The 10695-nt window shown below is 37.4% G+C and overlaps 1 protein-coding gene across 2 annotated transcripts; it reads left to right on the plus strand.

Moving 5' to 3' along the window:
• The first annotated feature begins 3950 nt into the window (after positions 1–3950).
• isl1a (ISL LIM homeobox 1a) lies at positions 3951–9285 on the plus strand. 2 transcript variants are annotated; one of them, XM_079814683.1, is made up of 6 exons: positions 3951–4214; positions 4743–4932; positions 5598–5857; positions 7133–7419; positions 7760–7927; positions 8070–9285. In XM_079814683.1, the coding sequence occupies exons 1-6, from the start codon at positions 4187–4189 to the stop codon at positions 8184–8186; spliced, it is 1050 nt and encodes a 349-aa protein (XP_079670809.1). In that variant the 5' UTR covers positions 3951–4186; the 3' UTR covers positions 8187–9285. The 2 variants fall into 2 exon arrangements, with proteins under 2 accessions (XP_079670809.1, XP_079670810.1); XM_079814684.1 differs by having other exon boundaries at positions 3961–4214; positions 7136–7419; positions 8070–9202.
• The last annotated feature ends 1410 nt before the right edge of the window (positions 9286–10695 follow it).

Raw genomic sequence — 10695 nt, forward strand, 5'->3', positions numbered from 1 at the left:
GTGCAAAAAAGTTGGAAGTGCAAAACATAAACATAAATATTTTAGTTATTCCGTTTGATGCTGAAGGATGTTTAATGGATGGTTTGTTAGATTTTATAGTATCCACATGAAGTAGTAGTATAATTATTTTAATAATAAAAATACAATCCAATGTTCCAAAAAGGTGCAAACACACAAAAATGGTACAAAAGCTGTCACGGTACCCTTTAAAAAGGTTCTGATATGTACCATTTAGGTTCTAATATGTACACTTTTGGAAATATGTTCTCTTTAGGTACAAAGGTGTACCCGTTTAAAGGGTACCGTCCTAGTGACAGCTTTTTTTTAAGCAGCTGTCTTCATAGTGTTCCTCTGAAAAATTCCATAAATGGAAAAAAAATGTGATCTGAAGACACTGGATACGGCACCTAACAATGACAAAATCACTGATGTCTCTGTCATTGTGAGGGGGCAGAAGCCTCTTTCTAAAGCTCTGTGATTTTCCTGCTGAAATGTGTGTGTGTTTTTAACACTCTTCCTCAGAACATGCTAAACTGTAATCACAACGAGTCATTTTTAGAGGCGGAGAAAATGTAGCGTGGACACACTGAAACACAAACAAACAGTTGCTTAGTGTGAAGAGATCTAGAAAAGAAAGCATTAGGTCTAAAGAAATGATGACACACGCACATACACACACGCGCACGCACATACACACGCAAAGTAGCTGAAACGCTGCTCCTGCCATTCATCTCGAAGGACTCCTGCTGAGCTGTAAGAACCGGCTACTGTGGCTGAGGGAGACTTCTGCATCGAATCTAACCACCTAAATTTACAAGCACATTGAGACTTCTACTCCTGAAAATGGCTGAGAGAGCACACGCCACTGCGGTCTTTGAGAACAAAACACTGCAACCATATAAACAATTCATTAAAGAAATCTATAACTAGAACTCTATAGTAGAGCCACACATATGTACCTTTCTAAGTTAATGCATGCATCGAAGCTCTTCAGTCTGAGAGGCCGCGGGTTTGTTCAAATGCAACACATCACCAAATAGATTTGCTCCTCTATTTTTCTCTCTCCATACCAAGGGAACTAATGCATGCTATTGAACTGAAAGACATTACATAAACTGTACTTTGTCAATAGCACACATCCTTCAGGTTATGCTCTATCCTCCATTAGCTCTCAGAAGCATCTCCAAATACAGCCAAGCTGGTGAAGGTGATCAATGAAACTGGAGGTTAATGAGGTCAGGATAAGGGTCATACTTATATTCAGACAGCATACAACGGGATACTGAAAACCTGAATCCTTAAGCTAGTTTTCATTAATTATATTAGTTAACGTGAACTAAGAAAGAACAATACTTCTACAGCATTTATTAATCTTAATGTTAATTTCAAAGTAATGCATTATTCAAATAAAAAAAAAAACATTAATGTACTGTGTGAATGAACATGAACAATGACTGTATAACTAACATTAACAAAGATTAATAAATTTAAAAAATGTATTCATTGTTAGTTCATGTTAGTTAATACATTAATGTTAACAAATGAGGCCTTACTGTAAAGTGTTAAATAAATAAAAACAAATCCCTAAATGTGTCTTGTTTGGCTCCTCCCTGAGCTGTTATCCAATGATTATCATACAGTAAGGATTGTAGGTATTCTCGGTAAGACCATGACAAAGAGTAGCCTAACATTTAAGCCTTAAAGCAAATAATCATTGTTTTGAGATCACTGATGGATCTTCGTAGGATTTAAATCAACATGCACAAATAAAGCTGTCACATTATGATCGGAGACATTCCATCGTTGGAAACAGGGAAACAGCATATATCACAGAGCTAAAAAATTTTTTTTTCAAAAATATAAAAAACACACAATATGTTAGTAAATCAAGAACAATGTGTGAACGTGAAAAACGAAGTGAATAACAAGAAAGATTAAATCTCTCTTGAGGATGAAATTACCATCATGAAGCTTACCTTACTATCATGACAATGAATCCATTGTCCCATTTTATAATAATTGATGATAAGGGTGAAAGAAATCTGTCAACCACAGTTTGTAGCAAAATATTTACAAAATAATTGCTTATTGTAAATGTTATTTGAAATGTTGGAAATATAACACTTGAATGAATGAATGTTGCTGAGGAATATACCTGTAAACCAATAACTAGTTTTATTCTCTCATTACATAATTCCGTTCGATGCACTTTGTGACGTTGAAATGAATACACAGTGTATATCAGGATTCATTCAAACAATGTTTTATGGATTTGATGAATTGTGGTCACATTGTACTGTATATTGTACAGCAATACAAATGCAACTAAGCTGCTGTCAATCATCCATCATATTAAACACACACACACACACACACACACACACACACACACACACACACACACACACACACACACACACACACACACACACACACACACACACACACAGGTCTTGCTGAGATCTAGTTCTCTGGAGGTTAAATAATAATTTGGCATTGTCACTAATAAGGACCAAAGTGAAAATGGTGCTCCCCAAATTCACAAGACAAAAACATGATGAGTATAACCGGTTGTAGCAGAAACAATGCCTTACATCATTTGAAATGTTTATTCTTTGAGTTTTTATTTCTCAAATAGGTAGGTCTATTCGATGATGCACGAAACTTTTAACGTGTATTAATTATCAATTAATTATTAACGCGTATTATTATTAATATTTGAGCAGATTAGAGAATTAACAATGCAAGCTCTCGCCCATGTTTCCATATGTCTTTGTTTGGTAGGTTTGCTTTGGGTCATGTTGCTAACACAAGAGGGCGTGTTTGTGTCTGTTATAGCGACGCTCTGCTGACTGGAACCCTGCTGTCATATTTCGGCCACTTGTTTTGTCTTGTCCATCATTGTCAATGGGAGACTTAGATTCGTTAAAAATTTACTTTACATTTTTTTTGGCAATTTAAAAGACATCTATAACGATTCAAAAGCCTTTATTTTTATTTTTTATAAACCACCAAATTTTAAAATACACATCTCAATGATTTGGGTTGAAGTGACAGCTTATAGATTAACTCCAGTTCCATTTTTTCTTTTCTTTTTTTTTTCTGTAAAACTTGCCATGTCGTTGTAAAAGGTTCAGGAGATTTGTTCAGAAACTGCTATACCTGTTTGTTCAACAATCCATCCCTTACATTGAGATTAGGCTATATTACCACGTGCCTCGCGCAGTTTTAAACGCTCATTATCTGCAATTATGTGCCGTAATTGCTTTTAGTTTCAATAGCGACAACACTGAAATGTGCCATCGATTTCAATCGTGTTATGCACCCCTGTGTGCAACTGCCTAAATATATAGCTACTGCGCCTTTCTCTGCGAAAATCTGTACACTGGTCGAGGGAGATTCACTTCACATGCATGTCCGCCTGTCAAAACAGAGATAGGCTACATCTTTACATCATTTAGTTAATATAATGCAATGCTTATCATAACGACTTGATATAAAATATCCGACAGTTGTTTATTTAGACTAGGCTAATATTTCGGCTGTCGTGAATAGCCTCCTGTTGAAATAATAGGTAGGCTAGGTTACTATATTTGTTATTTAAAACAGGTTTAAAAAAAAAAAATCCATGTTAGAATATAGGACTAAAACACTTGCTTCAAATAGCATATCCTGCTCAAAGTCGACTTGTTCATTTTAGATACACATTACATTTTTATTTAATTACTATTTTTTATTTCGACATCTTTCGGGTCTGTTTAATTCGTCAAAAGCTGCAGAAATTAGAGGGGAAATGTATGAATGAAATAAGTAAAGTATAATGCAACAACTCATCGGCCTGGGCTCCCGAACAGCTGGTCGTCTTTCCATAACCAATCAGCTTCTCATAAAGGTGACGTACGAGTGTCCTACGTCAGACCAATAGAGAGAGAGAAGAGCCGAAGCCGACGGAGTTTGAGAGAGGGAGAGAGAGAGAGACAGGGACAAGAGTGGCCCATCAATGCTGTGACCAAGCACAGGAGCTCAACACACACCCCTAACTCTAATCGCAAGCATCTCGATTCCGGGAAGTCCTGCAACACCTCGAACCCTCGTCCACTTTCCCACCTTCACAGATCAAAACACGGGCACTAAGGGCCTTCTGTCCGGTTTTAAAGTGGACCTAACACCGCCTTACTTTCTTGACATGGGAGACATGGGGGATCCACCAAAAAGTAAGTTCTGCCTTAATGTCTGATGACACTTGCTGCTAAAATTGGCGATTTACAATGAACTATGCCTGTTTGCCGAACTTTAGAAGTTTGTTTCAAAGTTCTGAGCAGACCGGAGGGATCGTGACAAGATCGTTAAATAGGGGCTAATATATCTCTTCCTCAGTTTAAATCACTACAAACAGGGCCTATTCCAAGCCATTTAATATTTCATTTATTTATGTATTTATTATTACTACTACTATTATTAAGAATAATAACAAATAGACTAGGCTATGTCGGTATAATGTAACATTCTTCATACGGTAATATTTCAGTCATACAGTTTTCATCATCTAGCCTATATGTAGGCTATCGTTTTTAAATATGTCATAGTGCCTTTATTTATACACACACAAAGTGATAGCAGATATCACTGGGAAAATAGGGCGATTCAAAACTTACAAGAAGATTGTATATAGCTAGTGCATAATAGCATAATACAAAATTGCCTACATAATTTGAACTTCTTATGCTTTCTCTTTCAATCAGAAAAGCGTCTAATCTCGTTGTGTGTCGGCTGTGGGAATCAAATCCATGACCAGTATATTCTGCGCGTGTCCCCGGATCTGGAGTGGCACGCGGCGTGTTTGAAATGTGCAGAATGTAACCAGTATCTGGACGAATCCTGCACATGTTTTGTCCGAGACGGAAAAACTTACTGTAAACGGGACTACATCAGGTAACGCAGATCATTTAGGTCATGTTTTAGTTTTCGAGTGTGGATGGCAGTAACCTCTCATTATTCATTGGTGCATTACGGCAGCATGCTGTCATTCATTTATTTTTTTTTTGTACTGGACAGCACCTATATGCTAATCTCCTGCCTTAAATGAGTCTGCAGCTCAATTACTCCACAATTATTGTGGGGCTTTGTTCATATGCATTGCTGCATGTAACTCTACGAAATGTCATCGCAATATTAAAATAACATTTTTGACAGTATGAATGTAGCATTATTTTAAGAGGTCATGCGTTTGGAACAAACACCACTGTTTAATAATACGCCAAAGAGAATTGTCATTATTAATATTATTATTAATTCTGTTATTTATTATTATTAATAATAATAATAGGCTAATAATAATTACAATCTAATTGTGATATTTACTAAATCATTAACCGACTTAAACTACTAAGTAAATTCTAGTGTGGTTGTCTATTTTTAAATCTTTGCATTTGTTGTTCTTACAATTATCATTTCGGTTACCATATATTCAATATTTTTTTATAGCCTACCGTTCTCATATCGAGTAGCTGTTGGAATCGTTAGCTGCCAATTCTTTTTAGGCTACCCAAACATTAGGCTACACATTATAATAAAGTACTTGTGTTTTTCTTTTTCAGGTTATACGGGATCAAATGTGCTAAATGCAACATTGGTTTCAGCAAGAATGACTTCGTGATGAGAGCACGCTCGAAGGTTTATCATATTGAGTGTTTCAGATGTGTGGCGTGTAGTCGGCAGCTCATCCCGGGAGATGAGTTCGCTCTGCGGGAAGACGGGCTCTTCTGCCGGGCCGACCATGACGTGGTGGAGCGGGCAACAATGGGTGCTGGTGACCCATTAAGCCCATTACATCCGGCGAGACCTTTACAAATGGCAGGTAGGCATACTATTCTACTACAACCTTACAAAGCGTTGTTTGCTCAAGGACTCGGTGATTAGGCTATTTGAATGGGGGAATTTATATAGGCTAGACACAAGGCTCCTCTGACAATTAGATAAAAAAATAAAAATAAAAAAAGACAACACACAAAGAATATGGCATTATATTTTATATTAAGCATTATATTAAGACTTATGATGAATAAATGTTGTGCCATAACCATCCGTGAATTACAAGCCACCCTCAAGTGTGTGATGGTTTGACAGCATTAGGCTACTCTTTTTTATTCCTGTTCTTTTTTTATGTAGCAATGCATGACATATATTCTCTGCTGATTAGACTCCAACCACGCGTCAGCTTGTAGTAGGCTCCTTGAGAAATTAAGGCGACATTTTCGCAAATCAATACAAAGAAAAATGTCCTTTAATCTTAAATGTTGATATGCTATAGAAATATAATAGTACGATAATAATGTAGCCTATCGTGTGTGTATGTGATTACTGTAAGAGCATTTGGCAATTTTTGTTAAATAGCTAACTGTTTATTAAATAAAGCTACACCACATTTAAAGGCCCTTTAAAAGAAGCCTCGTGTTTAACTCAAATATCACCCGCCCGCTACCGCTGTTCGATATTCACTTCATTAACGCACCTTATTTTATAATAATCTCAATAATGTAAACCACCACAAAATCAGTTGTTAATGCAGCTTTATTGATAACTGCTTTAAAGTCCTGTCATGGGCAGCACACCGCGCGCGCACCTGATTATTTAAAATTCAGAGGTATGCACAGATTGGTTTAATTAAGTGTCGTAAACCTATCTGGGACATACTCGCCCTCCAAATTGATTGCATTCAGAAGGAACATATAATTGCCAGAAAAGGGATTGCAACAATGGCTGCATTTCAAGTTTATTAAAAGGAAACTCTCTTCGCCAATGCATGCAAAATTAATAATTACATCTGGGAAGCAGCAATTTCTACGGGAAGAAAAGTCTAAATATATAGACTAGGCTATATAATTTTACGCGTTTGGAAAGATTTCCTCGCGACCACGGTCTCGTAACAAGACCATCAAATAGACTATTTCAGTGATTAAAAAAAAAAGTATTATTATTTCAAGCACCTTAGATGTCCATCGGGTACCTCCGACTTATTTAAATTAGGCTACTTGTTTTATCATCGGACATATATTAGTCTTCACACATTAAGAGCAGCATAAGATCTTTTTGCATTCAACAATTATTCATCTCCGTTTGGTTTTTCTTGCAGCAGAGCCCATTTCGGCACGTCAGCCTGCGCTTCGACCTCATGTGCACAAGCAACCTGAGAAAACAACCCGCGTCCGGACAGTCCTAAACGAAAAACAGCTCCATACCTTGAGGACTTGTTACAATGCCAACCCTCGACCCGACGCCCTCATGAAAGAGCAGCTCGTTGAGATGACGGGTCTCAGCCCGAGAGTCATCAGGGTTTGGTTTCAAAACAAGCGCTGCAAGGACAAAAAGAGGAGCATACTGATGAAACAACTCCAGCAGCAGCAACCCAACGACAAAACGGTAAGATTGGGAGCGCTTCAGTCGATAAACAAAATATATTGGTTATATAGCCTATAATAAACATATATACCCTAATTCCCTATTTCATAGGTCTTTAATTTCAAAGAGCCAGTTCGCGCGTGTCTATAGCTGCTATAAAAAAAAAGGTTGTGCATTAAAAAAAAATAAAGTTTGTATGTAGGCTATACCTTGTAGTAAACGATTTCATAAAGCGATTTCAATTACGGTCTCATTTAGAACATCGAACTTCTTAGATCTTAAGATTTAAAATGTGTGGTTTCTGTAATATGGCTCCAGAACTCTGTATGAATGCAATACAACTATTCGTGGTCATCTGCAGAACATCCAGGGGATGACGGGGACTCCAATGGTGGCGACTAGTCCAGAGAGACACGACGGTGGTTTGCAGGCAAACCAAGTGGAGGTGCAGAGTTACCAACCGCCTTGGAAAGTCCTGAGTGACTTCGCACTGCAGAGTGACATCGACCAGCCTGCTTTCCAGCAACTGGTGAGTGCGCAAAACTGTGCGTAAAGATAGGCTATAATACCACTAGTGGTATTAAAACCACCGCTAAAAAAATGAATAAAAAAGTATAACATTAATAATTAAACAATAATAATAACGTCGAACACTTTTTTTTCCGTTTTAGGTGAATTTTTCTGAAGGAGGGCCAGGCTCGAACTCCACAGGGAGCGAGGTCGCGTCAATGTCCTCGCAACTGCCAGATACACCAAACAGCATGGTAGCGAGTCCTATAGAGGCCTAGGCGAGTGGATTATCTTCTGCACCTGAAGTTTGGGAAAGGACGTGTCCGGGAACCAATCTCAGAGAGAGGCTCGTGAAGTTTCTTCCATCCCTATTATTTCGGGCTGCTCCTGAATAAAAACCCATCAACCAACTGCACGAGGCCTCTATATCGAAACAACCCGTGGTTGTATTTATACACTGTGATGACAATCATGGGATTTAAACACACTCCAACCGAGCAAATCCAACGAGTGTTGCGAAAAGACCATTTCGACTCCAGCGAAAGTGGACCCAACCGGCGCACGAATTCACACACCGAACTTGACATGATCATTGCAGTGCTCCGCAGCCGAGTGGACCTGGTCGGCTACACTTTTGCCAAAAAACCCTCCACATTTTTTTCACTTTTATGACAAATCAATGGACCTCTACGGATATAAGACGCTAATATATACATGAATATAGCCTACTTGTGTGCGCAATGCGAGTAGCCTATAATGAAACCATGACTGTTTATTCTGTTTCTATAAAAAGATCGAAATGGACAAAAAGAGGGTATGGCAGCCGAGGTCTACTGCGGCTAGTTTGGTTATATGGTCTCTTTTCAAGCCCAAGTACTAAAGCATTGCAACAAGGTATACCTCTATTTTGCCACAAGCTGTGTGGGAATTTCATGTGTTCGTGTCCGTCCAAGAACTTTTTTCTTTCCCAAAGATGTGTATAGGTTTAAGTTAAGTTAATATGACTGATTAGCTCTGGAGGTTTCGTTTTGTTCATGTATTACAAGATATTTTATTATTTATTGTCGAAAGACATGCCACTTTTGTGTACTTTTACTTGCTGAAGAAGTAAAAAGGAAGAAAAGAATATTGTCGACTCCGAATGATCTATCATAATTGACGTGTCCTGTCGTTTGATCAAAGATTGATGTAAGAACACCGCCATATGTAGAGATATCTTCAGGAATATTTGATCAATAAAAATTTGACGTGTACTGTAAGTAAACGGTCGGACACGTGGGGGTTTCTTAAATGTGACCATTTTGTAGCCTGCATGTGTCTCGCATGTCAATTTGAGGTTTGGCTGTTATAATATATCACACAAACAGAGGAAAGATGAAGAGATGTCAGTTCTCGTTCGATCATATAATGTGGTTAACAGCACTGCAAGCTAAAGCACCCTTAAAGGTACAGTTCACCCCAAAATGAGAAATCTGTCATTAACATATTTGCTTTTTAAATACTAAGAAAGTAAGTTGTTGCTATGTATTCAAAGACCACTGAGAAATGATTGAGAAAATAGAGAAAATCCAGAATTCCAACATTAACCTCAGCAGATGGCGTGTTTCATCCCTTAGATTAACAGTGACTGGCCTATAAGAATCCATGTTATTCATATGCAGGTTGATCTGCAGCGAGATTTCTAAAGTACAAACAATTAAGTAACAGAATTAAACATCAATATGCAACTGTACTGAATTTCAGGAAATCATGCCGAGTGCTGGTACAATGACCTTGACAATGCCTCTTTACATGGCCCATGACTCTGGGCATAATTCCACTGAGCTTTTAGGCTTCCTTTGTGCAGACAGTTGCTGCAAATTGAGATCATTTGGATGCTTAACATGCTTATCTATTGAATAATATAAATTACCTTTGCATGACAAATCTTTTATTATTGTATAGGCCTACTGTACATTTTTCTCGCAAAGAAAAAAATATTGACTTAAAGGTAAAGACTATCAAGAGGGGTGGGTTGACCATACTATGGTAGCTATTTTTGCCATTTCTATTTGCATTCCAATTAAGGCAAATTAAATTAGCAATACAGTTAAGCTTTATAACAAAACGTACAAGACTATAACAATGTCAACATTACATTAGGAAATATTTAAGACTTAATATACTAGTCATAAGATGATAGTACTTATAAGAAAAAACTAAACTGCAAAGCTTTACTCCTTTGTGAATGTCTACAATAATTTCAAGCAAACAAATCGTTTTTTATTTTATTAGCTGTTCCAGTGATCAATATCTATAATCAATGTATAGACAGGCTTCATATAAATCAACAACCATTTTAATCCGCTTTTTCTTAATTTAGAACCAGAAAGATTACCATTAGCACATCATGCATGTAGCCTTTTAATTACATTTTTTTATTATGTGAAAATTCTTCCATGTTTGTTGTTGTCCATAAAAGTTTAGCCATTTACAGCACAACACCTATGACAGCCAGGTCCATTCAGCTGTAACTGTGGCTCGTTGCACATTGGGATTCATTGAGTCACATGTTGGCGAGTCAGAAAAGCTGTGAATTTAACTATGATTAAAGAACAACACGTGCAAGCATGAAAGCAAATAGGGAATAGTAATATTTAGCTAAGTACACCCAAATTTGTGATGCTTCACTGATTAGGTCATTTGTTGAGCAACGCATTAAGTGGCATCGAACTTCTGCGAAGCACGGATCCCCTGTTTAAAATGTCAGCTCTTTTCTCTAGTCCTCTACAGCTAGAAGGCTTTTGG

The sequence above is a fragment of the Gobio gobio genome, assembly GCF_949357685.1.
Source record: "Gobio gobio genome assembly, chromosome: 4".
Lineage (NCBI taxonomy): Eukaryota > Metazoa > Chordata > Actinopteri > Cypriniformes > Gobionidae > Gobio > Gobio gobio.